The sequence below is a fragment of the Moschus berezovskii genome, chromosome 7, assembly GCF_049115385.1.
Source record: "Moschus berezovskii isolate FMDL1 chromosome 7, NW_MosBer_1.0, whole genome shotgun sequence".
In the NCBI taxonomy this organism is placed as follows: domain Eukaryota; kingdom Metazoa; phylum Chordata; class Mammalia; order Artiodactyla; family Moschidae; genus Moschus; species Moschus berezovskii.
Window position 1 is genome coordinate 50,841,761 of NC_142466.1, and position 18,311 is coordinate 50,860,071.

Here is an 18,311-nt window from a genome sequence, read left to right on the forward strand (position 1 = left end):
TAATTTTATAGAGTAATTCTGCTGAAAGGGCCCCATGCAAGAAAAATCTAAACCTCCCTTCTCATGACACAGGAGGACACGGCAGCCCAATACCGTTCACCCCAGGTGTGACTGCAAGTTCTTGGGCAACCAATACCAGACATCAGCTCTCTGACCTCTGGGTCAGAAGACTTTCACATCATGCTCTCACACACAATGTTCCAGAAATATTTGGTTTGGATTATTCAATGCTCTTATAGCATTACTAAAAGCAAATTGTGATTTTAAAGAGAGGTACTGTGAAGAATGCTGATCGCCGAAGAATTGATGCTTTTGAACTGTGGTGTTGGAGAAGACTCTTGAGAGTCCCTTGTACTGCAAGGAGATCCAACCAGTCCATTCTAAAGGAGATCAATCCTGGGTGTTCATTGGAAGGACTGATGCTAAAGCTGAAACTGCAATACTTTGGCCACCTCATGCGACGAGTTGACTCACTGGAAAAGACTCTGATGCTGGGAAAGGTTGGGGGCGGGAGGAGAAGGGGACGACAGAGAATGAGATGGCTGGATGGCATCACCGACTCTGACATGAGTTTGAGTGAACTCCGGGAGTTGGTGATGGACAGGGAGGCCTGGCGTGCTGTGATTCATGGGGTCGCGGAGAGTCGGACACAACTGAGCGACTGAACTGAACCGAACTGAACTGGGACCAGTAAATGGTATATGATTTGAACTAAGGAAACTAACTAGAAATGATATTTTGTAACAACCTTATTTTCCCTGTTTTTGCTTTGGCTCGGATCTCTGTCGACAAAATTGCTTTCACAGTTATGGGAATGACTTCAAGTTCATAAATTTTTTTCTTTAGCAAACCCAAGATAACTAAGAGTGCAAATATGGAAGCTGATTTAAAAAGCAGTTCTTTTATCTGCGTATGAGAGATGATTTTTCTATAAATCATGTGGCAGGCCGTTAAGTTCCACAGTTATAGATAGTTCTGTTTGTTATTTGCTCAGAGACAGTCACATATTTTTAGAGTATTTGTAACTGCAAGTCATTTGTCTAGAATATTCTCTCTCCTCCTCCTCTTGTCAGAGGTAAAAAAAAAAAAAGAAAAAGTAACCCACTCCTCAAACCAAAACAATCTAGTTGATTCACAGAAAGAATAAACATGTTTTTCCTGAGGTTTCTGAGAAACTTATTTCCTCTTAACCTTTTAATTCCATGAAAGAAAGTATTAAATACATTAAAAGTACTTTAAAGATCGTCTTTGATTACCATCAAATTCAGATGCATCAAAACTGTGACATTATCTCTCAAATTCTGAAAAAAATGTCTGTGATGTTTCATGTGAAAAATACATAGGCCAATATATGATTCAAATATCAAAAAATGATGTCTCTGAAATACAGAATTGCATCTCTGAACATACCAAACACAGGGGGTTACCCCATGACAGCATGAGGGAGGCTCTCAGTATTTTGTGTTCTTCTGAACTGTTAACTTGTTATAAGCACATACTCCAGTTATAACTTCAAGAAACTGAACAGGAGTGCTAGGCATTATTATCATGCTGTTAAAATAATGCTATTTTGCATATTAAAAAGTGATACTTTCCAATCTTCAACCCTTGGAAAACTGAAGAGGATTCTCTGGGTTGGTACTAATATACACCTAGTTTAATTTGGGGCTTCATTTTGAACTTTGACACAGATTATGGAAGAATCTGAATTGAAAATTTATTCTACTCTTTTTGTGTTTTCCCATTGTTATAGTTCTTTATCTTGATAAAAGTGTTACCTGGAGAGGTATAATAATGGGGGGGAGCAGAGGAAGGTGATGGCTAAACAGAATTATGAAGACAAAAGTCTGCATTAAACACAAAAAACTATTCATAACATGTTTATTTGGCAGTTTGTTCTAGACCTACCTTTCCATTTTTGTAAGTATGAAAAACAGGTAACAGCAAGGACAGCCAGCATTTATACTTTGTGCTGCAGACTATTCCAAACGCTTCATTCATACTGATTCACTAAAGATTCATTTCAACCCTGTGAGGGAACGAAGACAACCTGTCCTGGTGCTGAGAAGGAATTTGAACCCAGAACACCCGGCTTTGGAGCCCAAATGTAAATTCTTTACACTAAATTACTAGGTTCCCATAAGTGATCATTTTTATATAGAAATGTATTCTAGATTGTACATAAGCAATATTCTCTAGTGTTCAGGGTACACAATAAGCTGGAGTATATCTGACACCCTTTCATTCTTCACAGCCTGTAGATGTTGAGATCTCTACTATATCAAGCTGCTTTCATTTTCACCCCATACAACAAACACCAGATAATAAAGTTTTACTTCTCTAGGTTAAGTTCCCAACCAAATTCCTTCATTAGAACTTTAAAGCAAAATACAAATGTGATGGGAATTACAGAAATACTTTAAAGTTGTTCTTGCATGCTCCAAGAGGGAGTTGCCACTATGATCAAATAAGTGCTATAAAAAATATTTATGTTTTGTTCATGAATGTTGTATGCTTCCTGCATTTTAGCTGATTAATTAGGTGTTCATGTGCAGGATCAGATCTAAACAGTGATGTCTGGAATGTCAGGGTGACTGGAAATAGACCATAAAACACTGCAACACAGCCAGACAAAACCTCCACCCGAGTCTTGATGCTCCGGGTATCAGGCGGATTACACCTACGATACAGCTGAATATTTCTGGCAAGAATGTGAAATAGAAACCCTGGTTTGGGGAGGAGGGAGGGAGGCTGACAGGAAAATGCGCTTACAGTGGATGATGTGCTGCACCATCTGTGTCTGGTGGTATTTAAGTGTCTCATTTTGACTTCAACATCTGACATGATTTTTAAAAAGTAGTGGAAACAGACATATTATTAGCTACTTAAGACCTTGCTTTAGTTCACACACCATTTTAATCCCTTTACTCTAACTAAAATGACTCCCTATATATTCATTAGACTGTTGATTCCAAAAGGCAAAAATCTGTTATACATCACCTATCATTGTCATGTTCATTTTTTCTTCCACAATAAGCTATCTGTTTCACAGCACAGTTACTAAAAACTAACACTGATTCAGGTTTGCAGGTGAAACCTCAGAAGACATAAAAATAATCTACTTTGAAAAAACCATGAAAAAAAATAATCTGTCTATGTTAACCATTGCCTTTTTGGCTATAGAGGGAAACAAAGAATTTGAAATTTTTGTTAACTTATATTTAAGTCTCTGCTGCATGTTTTCACATAAAATTAAATTTAATGCACACCATACCAATCATTTGAAGCATTTTAATTCATTTTATGTGTAGTACTTGGCTAGAGCAGAGAGTGTGCTTTTAGTAACTCTGCAAACCTCACACTACTGTTTAACATGTCAATAAAAGAAACCAGACTGGCATGCTAGCAGCACTACCCCAAGGACAACAAAGATCCCTGTGCACACTGTAAGCCAGTGATGAACACACTGACAATCTTATGGGATGGATGCCCTTCGAATGACCATTTCACAATGAAGTATAAAGAAGGATGACTTTCCTTCCCTAAGTCACATTAGTTCATGAGAGGTGAAGAGCCAGGAATGGAACTCAGTGGTAGGATGATAATATGCACGATGAGAACGACACGTAACTGACAGGAGAGCTCAGTTTAGTGCAGCTCACAAGGAAACAGCGTATGTCACCACATCTTCCAGGGTAATTTCATTTTAAACTTCAATTTAAAGAAAAGCAAGGGTGAACAGGAATCCCAATGAACAAGGGAAAAGACAAAAAATGTAAGCCTCTAACAAAAGAAACAGTGTTGGAAAGGCCTCCCTTCTCTCAAGAGTTCTGGCTCCCTGTCAGAGAGGCCTTCCTGGACCATTCTATCTCCAGCAGTCCCCACCTCTCCACCATCACTCACTGTTTCTCTAAGTGGAGTTCTTTTCTTTATAACATGTATCACTTCCTGACATATTTATCTTTTTATTGCCTGTGCCCCAACTGGAATAATATAAGCACTATGAGAACAGGACCCCATATTTATACTTAAAACAAAGCAGGAATTTAATCATTATTTGCTGAATTAATGAGTTTGCATGAATTGACAGAGTCTCTCTCCCCTAAAAGTTTTAGTTAAAAACACTTCATACCAGTATTTTTTTTATTGATCGTATACTGGTAATTGTGGTTGAAAACAGTGCAAGATTTTTTTTCAGGCTGCCCTGTGTGCAATCAGCAAGTAAATAACTAAAAGACATCTATCAAACTAGCAGCCTCGGAAGACAGCCCCTAAGCCAGGCAACACTACTTTGCTTTTCTTCTTCTAGTTTTAGTCCTCAGCCAGGGGAACGAAACTATCAGATAATGAGAATCAGCAGAGCTGTTTATGGGTTTAGACTCTTGGTTTTTGTTCTACCTATGACCATTCTAAAGTTTGCTCCATGGCTCCAAAAACTGGCTTCAGCAGTTAAAAAAAAAAAAAAAAAATCCCTCCTAGATTTCCACTGTCCCCACCCTCGCTCACTTCTAGGTCCTTCAGAAGTGCCACCTACCTGTGACCTTACCCAAGCTGGTTTTCAGGAAGTCAGGGTGCCTGAGCTCTTCAAGGCTTGCAGATTTCATGACAGAGTTGATTGATGATAAGGTGCTGATGAGCTGGGAGTTGAGGGAGCCAATCTGTGAGTGAGGTTCCCCAAAAGCTTCTGCCAGTTCACTGTAGTTCTCAGCCAGCAGTGCCTGCTGTTCCGCCAGCAGCTTCTGGACACGTTCGATGTAGTGATCCAAGCCTGTCTCCATTCCAGTCGGTGCCTGGGGCTGGGGGCTCTCCACGAACTCTCCTACAGGCTCATCCCCAACACCTACGCTCCTCCGGCTGCCTGTCGGCCCCACTGTCAACTGGGGAGGACCACACGCTATGGTCCTCATTTTGAGGCCAACCAGATAGTTGTCATTAATACTGATCTGCCCCACGCCTGACTCTTTGGTCTTTGCAGCTGATGGCCTGTCAAACCCAGCGTTGCCGGAGAGCACCGTCCCCACTCCGATGGACCGCATCTTGGTGGAGCTGACGTCCTTGACTCGGCCTTCTCCCACGGCTACTGTCCGCATCTCCACGGTGCAGGTGCTGGTCTGTTTGTCCACAGTGCTAAGGGAAGTGTTGGTACAGGATTCTGTGAGCGTGGCCAGCTCAGTGTTGGTGAACTGGCTCACCTGTTCCAGAACCGTGCTGGTGTGCTGGCTCACAGTTCGAGGCACTGCCATGATGGCAACTTCCACCTGGCTGACAGCCTCTGTGTTTACGCTTCGGGAGGCACACTCCTTTGGAGAGCAGACGGTCACATCAACAGAACAATCTCCGCAGCCGATGGAGCGCACTTCTTTGAGATTCAGGTTGGTCCTGAGGAGTGCCAGGTCATTCACGGACTCCTCTGTGTTGCTGCCCGTTTCACAGACACTGATGTCCATACCTATGCTCTTATCACACATTTCCACCGACCGCCCAATACATCTGTCATGCATTTCCACCCTTTCCTTAACAATCCACCAATTCATGGGCAGCTCAGGCCCCACCTCTTTATTCTCATGATGGGGCTGGCAGGAGATGCCTACACTACTTGTTGGCACGCATGTCCCCACACATGTGTCAACCACATCCACGTGACTGCCAGCCATTTGGTCTCTGGTGGGTACCACCGCCTCAACCATCTTGCTGAAAACAAGCGGCTGGGCCATCACGGCTTTATCAACTTTTTTCCTCGAGCCAGCAGCTTGCAGTTCTTGCTTGAGTTTAGTCATCTCCCGGTCATGGGTGGTTTCTTTAAGCTGTACTTCCAGGCGATAGATCTTATCCTTTAAGGCTTCTATGGTCTGCTGTTGCAGCTCAATTTCTTTGTCAGCTTCAGTAGTCACTCCGAGCATGGCTTCTGTCACACTGACCCCAGAATTCCTCGTCTCAGTGACCATGCCTACAGCGGCATCCTTACAGTACCTGGCGCCCCTGCGGTACACGACAATGTCGTTCATGTCTTCATCGGCGCCCACAGCCACAGACCGGAACTCTTGAGGCCGACACTCCCCTTTCTCCCTGAGCTCTGAGGAGGCCTCATAGCTGCTGTCCTGGATCTTCTGCTCCAGGGCCTGCATGTCTGCTGTGAGCTGCCGGAATTCCTTTATCCTCTGGGTGCTCTGCTCCACGCTCTCCATTTCTTCCTCCTCGTAGTCAATGTATAATTCCCCACCACTCCTCCGGGTCCTGGACAGCTGTTCCAGCTGGGATGCATTCCCAGCACTGTAGGACCGTTTTCTCACACCACAGACATCGTTCTGGGATGCTGCTCTCTGGTTTTTCAGCTGTGAAGCCAACTGTCTTTTCTCCTCTTGCAGGACAGAGATCTTCACCTGGAGCACAGGGATGGTTCGTACCTGCTCTTCTAGCTCCTTCAGGCGCTTCAAGGCAATGGCCATCTGCTCACGGATGTGCTGCAAGTGTATGGGGCTCACGTTGGTCACTGGAGTGGAGATCCCTGAGCTCAGGGGGCTGTGACGGATGGAGCTCCCCATGGAGGAGGTGGTGGCAGCAGCTGGGGCATAGCCACCATAATCCCCATTGCCTTGGTATCCATTCTGAATCTGGGTCATGGTGGGATTGTGGTTTCCAGAACCCAGAAAGGAGGAAAGGGAGCTGGTGGAGCCCAGGCCTCCAAAACTGGCCAGCCTGGGCCTTCGGAACTCACCAGGTGCCACCTGCATGGTGACTCTCTCCTGCTCGAGTCTTCTCCGGGTCTCCATCAGTGTTTTGGTGACATGAAGGTTGTGCTTTGGGAGTTGCGGTGATGGTGGTGGCAGCTGTCGACTTTCTGGGATGGTAAGAAAAGTGGGAGAGGTCTCCAGAGGGGCAGGTGGCTTTGGGATTGGGGTTGATGTAACTTGGTTTCGGGCTAGGAGGAATCTGGGGCACTGCCTGTTGTCATCACTGTTGGAGGATGAGAGGGATTCAGTGGAAGTCCACACGCAGTGCTGGCCAGGTGCAGCCCTGGAGTCTGGGCATGGCCCAGATGGCTTCCGCCTCTTCTGGATGTTCACTTTCTTGATGGTGTTTCCTTTCTGTATGTCATCCACGTATTTGAGGAAATCTAAGTCTAGTTGGTAACCATAGGGGGTCTCCACAAAATAAGGATCTTTTTGTTCCCTGTCTTGTTCTCCATTCAGAATATCATCTGCTTTTCCTAAGAGAGAGAGAGAGAGGGGAGATTATTATAATGCCATTAACACACACAATGATAAAAACTAGTCTTTGTATATGTTGTAGCATGGTAAGCAAATATGATTTAAGAGCTAACAAATCTATGTTCTAATCCTGAATCTACAACTTAAATGGGTATTAACAAACCTCTCAGAACTTCAGTTCACCTCTGAGTAAAAATGGAAATGCTGCTGCTGCTGCTGCTGAGTCACTTCAGTCGTGTCCGACTCTGTGTGACCCCTTAGACGGAAGCCCACCAAGCTCCCCCGTCCCTGGGATTCTCCAGGCAAGAACACTGGAGTGGGTTGCCATTTCCTTCTCCAATGTGTGAAAGTGAAGTCGCTCAGTCGTGTCCGACCCTTAGCGACCCCATGGACTGCAGCCTACCAGGCTCCTCCATCCATGGGATTTTCTAGGCAAGAGTACTGGAGTGGCTTGCCATTGCCTTCTCCGAAAAATGGAAATACAAGTATTTAAATCATAAGGCTGTTAAAAGAATGTAATGAAAAAATGATTTTTAAGAGCCAGGCACATAGTAAGTCCTTACCAAGTACTTGAGTTTTTTAAAGAATCATTGAAGACTTGAAAGCATTTTCAAGTAGATAATTTCATTTTCTGTCTATAGTCCCTTGAAGTATAGCAGTCACTAAGACTGCTACTTTATAAAGTGTACTTTGAGGCAGAAAAAGTGAGAAGTCTTAAAATAACAGACCAAGTCAGTGGAAAGCCAGGAAGCCTGGACATGAGTTCGCCCACCTACTGCTCTTTTGGAAACTACACAGTCTTTCTAAACAGTGGCTGAGGTACCCCAGCGCCTGACCACCCCTACAAGATCACAATTCGCCTAGACACCTTCCTTGCAGAGAACACTGGGGCACATGGGACACTGAGTGACTAACTCCAGCAGCAAGGGGGCAAGAACAGTTTGTGGGTAGACTTCAACTATATTTTGTGGCTTCCTATTTAAAAAGAAAACAAACTCTATCCCATCAGAGGAGGAGAAGCTGTTTTTGCTTTTTTTCCCCTCTTTGACTTCTTCTGGACAAAACATCCACTATTTCAAGAATACAAAACAAGGTATTTATATTTGCGATGGATCCAAACAGATGCAAAGGGAGAATGAAAATAAAGGAAAATTTATTCTCTAAACACTGGATCATATGGCACTCGATAAACGCTACCTCTGGCTAAACCAAATGGTTAGAAAAGGAAACATGAAACTTTCAAGGAACAGATCTTGCTGCTGACCTGAGCTATGCATTTCAAACTGAAAACCAAGGTTGTTTTTGTTTACATTGTAGGATTAAACAATGTGTTTTCCTAGAGTCATGATAACAAGATCTGCATCTGAGTGTTATGGGAAGGATCCCAAAGTAATGACTGAAAATGCAAGCCATCAGTACCCCTACCTCTAGTGTTAGTTGCTCAGTGCTGTCTGACTGTTTGTGACCCCATGGACTGTAGCCCACCAAACTCCTTTGTCCACGGAATTCTCCAGGCAAGAATATTGGAATGGGTAGCCATTCCCTTCTCCAGGGGATCTTCCTGACCCAGGGATCCGAGCCTGATCTCCTGCATCACAGGCAGATTCTTTACCTTCTGAGCTAGGAGGGAAGCCCTATGGCTACTCCTATCCTGGGCATAAAAGCCCACCTGACTGCTGTCAAGGCCCAGGTACTTGCAGCAATTTGGATTGCTGGTCTGTGCTTCCCACACTCAACAGTGCCGAATGTGACACCCCACAGTGTGAATGCTCTGAACAAACCTTTGCCTCCATCTGCCTGCTTCCCTCTAAAATGTAGGAAAGAAAAGTACAAAAAAGAAAACTGCCAGAGAGGAATAAAAAGTACCCTTCGTATTGTCATTTAAAACGCCATTAAGTTGTTCTAGCTGTTAAAATTTGTGAATAAGATTTCAATTAAGGCACGTGGATACAGAATTCTATTGGAAAGAGGTGCTCAGCAGCAAATATTTTTTGACCTAAGGAAGGGTACACTGATGAGGAGCGCGGCGCCGGAAAACTTGTGCTCCAGCTAAGAGAACGTGTCCTCTTTCTTTCCTTTTTAACTCCACAAGGACAACATGCTCACTCAAAGTATGCAGCCAGACCTGTTTCAGTGCTGTCTGAAACTCCATAAGCAAAGAAAAACTGCAGGCTTGGGACAGGTAGATTCTAAGCTGGGCTGGCCCAGGCCCTTGAGGCCAGCGCTCCCTGCTGCCGCCCCGGCCGCGGCCGGGGGACTGAGCCCCAGAGGGAGCCCCTGCCGCCCTCCCGCCTGCCGGCCGCACACCTACCGGGCGCCCGCTGCGCTCTCGCCGGCTGGCCTGCCGCACTCCAGCTCGCGGGCCCAGGCTCTCCACCCTCCAGGGAGGCAGGGCGGACACCGGGAGAATGGGCGGCGGGCCGGGCGCACACGCCATAGGCCCGGGCCGCACCAATGAGGTCTCGGCGGCCCGGCGGCCCCACCCCCGCACCCTGAGCGGCTCCGTCCCGCTCGCACTGCGAGCAGGAAGCCCGGAGCTTTCGAGAACGTGTGTTCTTTTTGCCCGTTCTGCCAAGAGTCAAAATAAAGCCGGCAGTTTAAACGTCTCCACAGAGAGACTCTGTCTCTGTCGCACCGGTCCCTTCCTCGTGAAAGAGTGTGTGTTCTGCTGTGGCAACTAGCGGCCTCGGCTCTGGGCCACCTGAGCAAGTCGGGGCACAAAGGGCCCCACTGTTCACCGCGGGGTCTCAGCACCGCCCCGCGCGTGCACGGGATCCCAGTGCCCGGCTCCGCACACCCGAGTTATCCTTGAATAGGGATCTCCACCGCGCCTTTGCCACGACTGAACGTTTCTTTAAAAAAAAAACTTTTTAAAAACCACCTTGCTTAAAAAAAACCAAAACTATATATATATGTGCTATACACACATATATAAATACAGTACACTAGTAAAATATTGTAAAGCAATTATACTTCAATTTTAAACAGAACACGAAAAGGAATTTTTAAAAATGTTATGCACAAACCATTTGAAGAAAAAGTAACTCATATCTCACCACCTAGTGGCAATTGTTAGTATTTTGGTATAGCTCCTGTTTTTCTGTGTGTATCTTAACATAGCTAATTTTGCCTCTTACGCGTCTTCCTTAGGAAAGGTTGATTTTAGTTTATTACTCTTCAAAACTTTTAAAATGCATTAACGTCAAGGTTTAGAAAACAAAACATGTCACACTTTCCAGAGAAATTCAACTGACTTATCTTTAGTTATTTCTGAAGTTCAGGAAAGGTACAGGTCATGCTGAATTATCCCCAGATGAACTTTGGACTTCTAAATCTGGGAACCAAGGAAGGTTAGAATTTAACCATGGTGAGCTTGATTATTTCCTAATAGTGTTCGATTCAGGCTGTCCTGAGGACTTGTAATCCAAATTTCATTCTCCAGCAACTAAAAAGGAAGATGTATTTCTCAAGGTGTCATTTTTCCAAACAATTCTTCACAGTACAAATTATTCTACTGTTAAGTAAAGATACCTAGTGTCATGATTATTTTATTTCCTGCTTTCTACCTTTACATACATTAACACAAACAGGACACTTAGAGTGCCCTGATTTCCCAACTTTTTTATGTGTTTGCCTTGTCTCTCTGTACTAGACTGAGAGCAACAAATTTAATTTTTAAAAGTTCCTTCTTTGCTCTCCGTTCCAACCACACACATGAATTAACAAGATGCTATGAATAAAGATGTTTTATAATGTTTACTGAAGTAATAACTGAATATACAGTATAACTGAGATCTCTGAAAACCATTTAAATACTCTAGTCTGAAGTTGCTTGTTCTATATTAGTGTTAAGGACATTTATTATATTGATACTGTTTCAGTATTTATCTTTAGGTTCTGGAATCATGAGTGATTTTAATGTTTTTTAATGTTTAAAAAATTTTTTAAATTAATAAATAAAACATTTTTTACAGCATATAGGTATTCATCTTTTAGAAATATGATTATAAGTCACTGTTTTGAATAATACATGGGAATGTATTGGAATGTATTGAAGTAAAAAAGATAGCTCATATGACAGAGGAATGTACTGGGCAAAGATATTTAGCAAAGATAACTAAATGTTCCTCAGTATGTGCTACCTCACCCTTCCATATGAACTGGACTCCCTTTGTTTAATTGGGCAAATATAAACACAGTATTTCCCCAGCTTCTTTCGCTGTTAGTATGCCCATAAGCAGATATGTCATGCAACAACCCCCAGAAGCCTCCCTTCTAAGACACAGGACTAGCTCTTTGACATCCTTTCTCTTTGTTTCTTCTTGTGTCTTGCTGTCTGGAATGCAGATGTACTGACTGGAACAGTAGATGCTATTTTGGACTTGAGATCACATTGAGGGATGGAGGAACAAGGTGCTTGAAGGAACCTGGGTCTATAAGAGCTTTGTGGATCAGAGCACTATCAGTTCAGTTCAGTTCAGTTGCTCAGTCGTGTCTGACTCTTTGCAACGCCATGAATCACAGCACGCCAGGCCTCCCTGTCCATCACCAACTCCCGGAGTACACTCAAACTCATGTCCACAGAATCGGTGATGCCATCTAGCCATCTCATTCTCCGTCGTTCCCTTCTCCTCCTGCCCCCAATCCCTCCCAGCACCGAAGAATTGATGCTTTTGAACTGTGGTGTTGGAGAAGACTTTTGAGAGTCCCTTGGACTGCAAGGAGATCAAACCAGTCCATTCTAAAGGAAATCAGTCCTGGGTATTCATTGGAAGGACTGATGCTAAAGCTGAAATTCCAATACTTTGGCCACCTCATGCGAAGAGTTGACTCAGAGCACTATACTACTCCTGGAAAACTTACCTCTCTCTACACATTTATGTGAATTTATATTTAATTTTGTTTAGCTTTTGTTTGCTTAGAGTTCCTGTTCAGTTCAGTTCAGTCGCTCAGTCGTGTCTGACTCTCCGCGACCCCATGAATCACAGCACGCCAGGCCTCCCTGTCCATCACCAACTCCCGGAGTACACTCAAACTCATGTCCACAGAGTCGGTGATGCCATCTAGCCATCTCATTCTCCGTCGCTCCCTTCTCCTCCAGCCCCCAACCTTTCCCAGCATCAGAGTCTTTTCCAGAGTTCCTGTTACTGAGAGCTAAATTGAAGTCTAATGGATACATTACTCTTTGCCCAGTGTTGTCTTATCCCCCTCATAAAAAAGAAAAAAAAAAGAAAGAATTAGGACTAGATCTTGAAAAGAAAAATGTTTAATAATAAACTGGGGAGACATTACATTAAAACATTTTCATTACAAAAAAATTGATAAATTCAAGAATAATTAAGGAAGTGTAAAAACAATGTGAAAAAAAGTCTGTAAACGGGTTATTAAGGAGACTGTTAACTGCCTAAAAAGCCCTTTTGGACTAACAGAGCTTATATGAAGCCAGAAACCACTGGCTGTTATCTGCAACTGGAATCCGGAAAGTAACAGCTTCCAGTTAAACAGTCTGGAATCAGAGGGGTGTCCCTGGTGTTTACAAGAATTTTCTGAATGTCTGGAAATCCAGAGGTAGAGACTGTTCCTGGCACCACCTCTACCTTCATTATACAGCATTTATTGAAAGCTTAATTGGGTGCAGAAAATGGTCCTATTCAGTGGAAAGAGTAGGAGGAAGGATTTATAACAAATAAAAGGAGGTACAGTCTAGATGTGAAATAAATGCCAAACACCAGAAACATAACACTAAGTTAGGTCAGTTACAAAAGTATATTATCAACAAGAACAATCTGATGATATATGAAAAAATGATCAATACTGGATTAACCAGGAGATGAGTTCTGAAGACAAAGTAAGTGATGACAGAGTAAAATGGAAAGAGGCGTTGATGAGCCAGGTAAGAGCCTAGTAGTGCAACGAAAGAGGGGGCTACAAGAGAAGGGGGTGACCTGGTACAGAAGGGGATACTGCACTGGGTCTGGAGCAGGGGAATCTCACCTCTGAGAGGTCGCACACCAGGCCCTGTGCTAGGGACTGAAACGATCAACAAGGAGTGTCTTCACAGCTGTGTGTGGAATAGACCAAGGTAGGGAAAGAGATTAAATTCCAGGGGACCAGTTAAAATGTTATGGTACCCAAATGTGATGTGACGACCAAATAAAAAAAATGACACATATATGTTTACCTTATATGTATAGTTAATACTGATTCTCAAAAGACAGTTTTAGGAACACCGCACTCTCTCCCTCCCCCTTCCCTTCCCTTTCCTCTTACTACTATTTCCCAAGTACTGCTGGAGGAGCTGGGGGACTCAGAGTGAACAAGGAGACAAGGCCCCGTTCCCACAATACTCGCAGTCCAGCGTGGGGGCAGCGGGAGGGGGCGCAGGGGAGTGCATGGAGAAGGAAAGAAAAGGCAGAAGCAAAGTGAAGAGGCAGAACCAGCAAAATTTACATTTGTGTGTCAGCCTAAGTGGATGGGCTTATAATATGCTCTACGTGGTTTTTCAGGGTTGAACTGCTTCCTAGACACCAAAGGTCAGAGTCCCTTTTCCATCCTCTCTCCTCTAACCCAGTTTGTACAGTCTGCAAACTGGGGAAACCAAACACCAAATGGGACAGCACTGACTGGAGACAGCTTCCTAAGTCCAGACCAGATCCCCAGGTATTCAGAGAAAAGCTGAAAACAACAAACTGATGGTAATTCTACCCTTTATTTATATATTCACCAGCCATAAAACTAGTGCTCTGTGACAGAGCTAGTGCACAGACCCAAGAACAATTTGAAATGCTCCTTGCAATTTTTCTGCATTAACAAAGTGAAATGGAGATATGGCTATTTCAAAAGTCATTTCGTTTAGATTCATGAAGTATTATACGGTTTTAACTTTTCAAAGAAGTTAAACTTAATGTCCAAATAATATTCGGTTTGGGGAGACATAAAAAGTAATGTAGTGGCCAGGAGGTAGAAGATTAGAAGGTAAGAAACTAGTCTGGGAGTACTAACCTGCTAGCGGTGTTTCTTAACCAGGGCTGATTTTGCCCCCCGGGAGATATTTGGCAAACTCTAGAGACAATTTTGCTCGTCACAACTAGAAAAGGGGTGCTACTGGCATCTAGTGGGCAGAGGCCAGGATGCTGCTAACATCCTACAATGCTCAGGACAGTCCTACCTTCCTCTGCAAAGAATTACCCGGTCCAAAATGTCAGTACAGTCAGCTCTCTGCATTTGTGGATGTGAAACCTATAGACAGAGACTGTTAAATGTGCTATGTCATTTTATATAAGGGACTGGAGCACCAGTGGTTTTGCTGTCCCTGAGGGTCCTGGAATCAATCCCCTGAGGATACTGAGGGCAGACTGTGGTGTTGAGGCTGAGAGTGCCTGTACTAAAGACAGTGAGCAAGAGTAAAAAATTCACATATAGCAATTGAAAATTTGGCTATGTAAGCTGTGTTCTTCAAGTCTTCCATTTTTCAGCAGGACCACAGCATCATGCTCAAGTGACAGGATAATAAAAATGCCAATTTTGAGCCAGAAACCAGTAAACACTATTCTGTACACCCTACCACAGTGAGCCATTCTTTACTCTGAGTAAAAAGCACTGGAGGTTTACGAAATAATATGTCCTGGTGGACTTTTAAATGGGCAAAACTTTGATATTATTACTCTATCTATTAATTAGGATACAAAGGCTTCTTTGTCCTGGTTTCACCACTGCATACTCTAGGCCCAATTACTGACTAGTGGTGCCATGAAAAATAATTGCACCCATGTGCCAACACTCTTTTATGTGTTTTTCTTCAGCAGATATTCTACCTGACTATTGAAACTGAAGAACTCTGCTAATTCCTATTACTGTATTGTCCCCTCTCACATGAAGCATGAAGATTTTTGCCTAAAGAGCTGAGTCAGTCCCCAAGAAGCACATAATTAAACACAGATTCCCATACTTAAAAGCAGCAGAGTGCAAGCATCCTGCTGTTTAAAGCAGTCAAAAAGATTCAACATCAGCTGAGGCTGAGAGGCAGGAAAGAAAAGCAGTAGGATCAACTCTGAGATGAACTTGATGAGAGAGAAGTTCTCATGGAGATAATTACTCAGAGTATGAAAGTAATTGAGTTAGCAAATCAACTCTCCCCGGGATGGAGCAGGGGACGAAGAAGACAATGATGTGGAACAGGTCCTTCTAGACAGGTTTAACAGGAAAGTTCTGATGACACTGTTCGAATTAAGACTGAGACCCAAGGAGCTTCTCACACCAAAATCTACGGGAAACCCTATTTGTTAGAGAATACACAATGAAAAGTATAATAATGTAAGTGTTCCTTCTGTTTTTTTCCAAGAGTGTATGGCAAATGAGATTTTTCTCTTGCTCTTCCAATTACCAAAGAATTGTTTTTCTATCTGCTTTTTTCCCTTATCCATCCAATCATTCATTCAAATGATAAGCACCTATTAGAAGTCACGGCTGGTTCTATAAAACCTGAATCCCTGTTCTGTGAAGTTTATATTACCTACTTGATTTCACCTACACTTCTTTTTGGGTTGCAGCTGCTTTAAACGGCTACCCAAATATGCTTTGTTCAAATAAAATGACAACATGAAGGAAAGCAAAAGTGGCTGCCAGAAGTTCATGGGAAATACCAGCTCAACATAACTCAGTTTTACAGGCTTGGTTTGTTTATATGACTAAGTTATAATGTGCTGTTGTTTCTTATATCTGGAACTCTTCATTACTGCTTCTGGCTTCTTCCCCTACATCTTCAGATCTCCTCTCATAGCTGTTCTTATCTCTGTGTTTGTAACCTGTCCCCACACACATTCCACTGTCTCCCATCACTGCTCCTTTTCATCCTGGTCCCACATTCCAGGTCTACCTGTCTCCACACCCCAGAGATGGAATGCTGACCCAGGGAAGCTGCAATTGTCAGGCTGAAAGATGGATTTATTCTTTCATTCAGTAAGTATTTATTAAGAACCTATACCATGCAGCAAACACTGCTAGGACTAAATCAAAAGGGACAGAGAGCCTACCTGGATAGAACTTGTGAACTCTAGGAAACAAAGGATGCATAAAAATCTAACAACTATGATAAGTGCTGTGAGACTAAAATCCAGGAGGTATGTGGGGACAGAGCAGGAACCCCTACCTGGGCTGGGCATAGAGAGTGTTCTGCCAGGGTGCTGTATTTGAGGGGTCCACTGGGCTAAGTGTGTGTGTGTTTGTGGGGGTTGGGGGTATTTGGCAGGGAGACCAAGATGGGAGAAATTTTAGGCAGAGAAAACAGCATCTGTGAAACCTGCAACTTTTAGGAACTGAGAAGAGCTTTGCATGATAAGGAAAACACAAAGTGAGGCAGAGAGGGGACTGCGCCCCAGTCACAGGTCCCTGTGTCAGGTTTGTAGTTCTCAAGTGCATCAGGCAGCTACTGAACACAGGAGTGAAAAGATAACGATTTGTGTCTTAGCAAGACTGCTCTGGCTAGGTGCTGGAGTTCCGTTCCGTTCCGTCGCTCAGTCGTGCCCGACTCTTTGCGACCCCGTGGACTGTAGCCTACCAGGCTTCTCCGTCCATGGGATTCTCCAGGCAAGAATACTGGAGTGGGTTACCATTTCCTTCTCCAGGGGATCTTCCCGACCCAGGGATCAAACCCGGGTCTCCCGCATTGGAGGCAGACGCTTTAACCTCTGAGCCACCAGAGGTGCTGGAGTATGTATTTAAAATTCTCTTCAGCAATCTTCATGAAGTTTCCACAGACTGTTCAAGTCCCTATGAATTTTTCTTGCGGTATCACAAATTCCTTTGCATTGTGTGAGTTTTAGTTACTGAACTAGGTAAGAAGTGCTAGCCTTACAAGAACTTCAGAGCGTGCCAGCATCTGGGGGCAGTCTGTGGTCCACACCTTCCCCCTAAGCTATTCAAGAGGAAACTGAGAAGGCCTGACATATCTCAACTCCTCTGGGCAGAGCTGCAGACAGGGATCGGGTCTTTGTATTCATCCTCTGGGGCTCTATCCTTGACCTCATTCTGCTAATAAGAAAGAAAATATTTTCTTTAAACCAATGGATGACTCACTGTAGAGAAAAATGATGGGATTTCCTTTTCAGAAGGTGATTTAAGTACAATAAATCTAATCTGGGAGGGGTGGGGTGACATGAGTGAGGGCAGGAAGAAACAAGAGAGGACATTTTAGGGAATGCAGGCCCTGACTGAGCTTGTTGAGATGCAGAGCACAAACTCGCTCCATATTTGAAACTAAAATGGGCACAGCAGGGGCTGAAGATGTCTGTGAAGCAAAGCTGGCTGACCCTGGCAGCCAGCAAGTGTCCTGGTGGAGGAGGGAGGGACAGATGGGCAGCATACTACTGCCGACGTGCAGTGCTCCCAGCTTCAGGCCCTGATTTTCTGCCCACGCTGACCAGGGGCTGAATTACCCAAGCGAAGGCTAAAGACAGAGAATACGGTCTGGGAGAACGTAAGCAATACATCCTGAAAATTCAAGACTTCTACCCACCACAAGGTCTCTGACAAGCTGAATTAATTTCAGATCAGCTGGCCTCTAACCACCTGAGTGCTCTCTCTGCCTGCCTGACAAGGATCTTGCTGCAGGGGACCCCTATTGTTTGAACTCAGACAGCAGGTTCTACCTACTCCTTATTTATCTCAGTTGTCAGCACACATCAGATTAGCTATTTTAAAAGAGTGTCTGGGGTCTAGTTAGTTCCCAAACTCACTTTTAGGTTCCACTGTCCAAATCTGGGATAAGTTGGGCATCAAAATAATAGGATTAATGATAGTAGCAGATGACAGTCCACTGAATAAATCAGGTATCTATGAGTCCATAATGCTATAAGAAATATATAACAGAGTTCCAACTTATATTTCAATAAATAAAGAGTTATGAAAACAGTAAATCACCATTTAACAACTATTATAACAGTAGGTGACCCAAGCAGGAATCATCAACGGATGCTGAATCTAGAGTATAGAGATTTCCTACTGAAGAACAGGAATTTTGGCCTCAGGATGCCTCGCACAAAAACAGCTTTCAATCACTAAGGAGAAAATGGTGATACTATGGAGTAGAAAGCTGATCAAGAACCA

General features: G+C 43.7%; 1 protein-coding gene across 5 annotated transcripts in view; it reads right to left on the reverse strand.

Moving 5' to 3' along the window:
• Positions 1-18,311, reverse strand: part of KANK1 (KN motif and ankyrin repeat domains 1) — a 221,831-nt gene that overhangs the window by 23,653 nt on the left and 179,867 nt on the right. For 4 of the 5 annotated variants that reach the window (XM_055428336.2, XM_055428333.2, XM_055428334.2 and 1 more), the window contains one exon: positions 4,535-7,207. In XM_055428336.2, the coding sequence (XP_055284311.2) occupies positions 4,535-7,207 (2,673 nt within the window). Of the gene's footprint in view, positions 1-4,534; positions 7,208-9,519; positions 9,643-18,311 lie in introns of those variants that run through there. The other variant, XM_055428337.2, reaches the window with a different exon arrangement.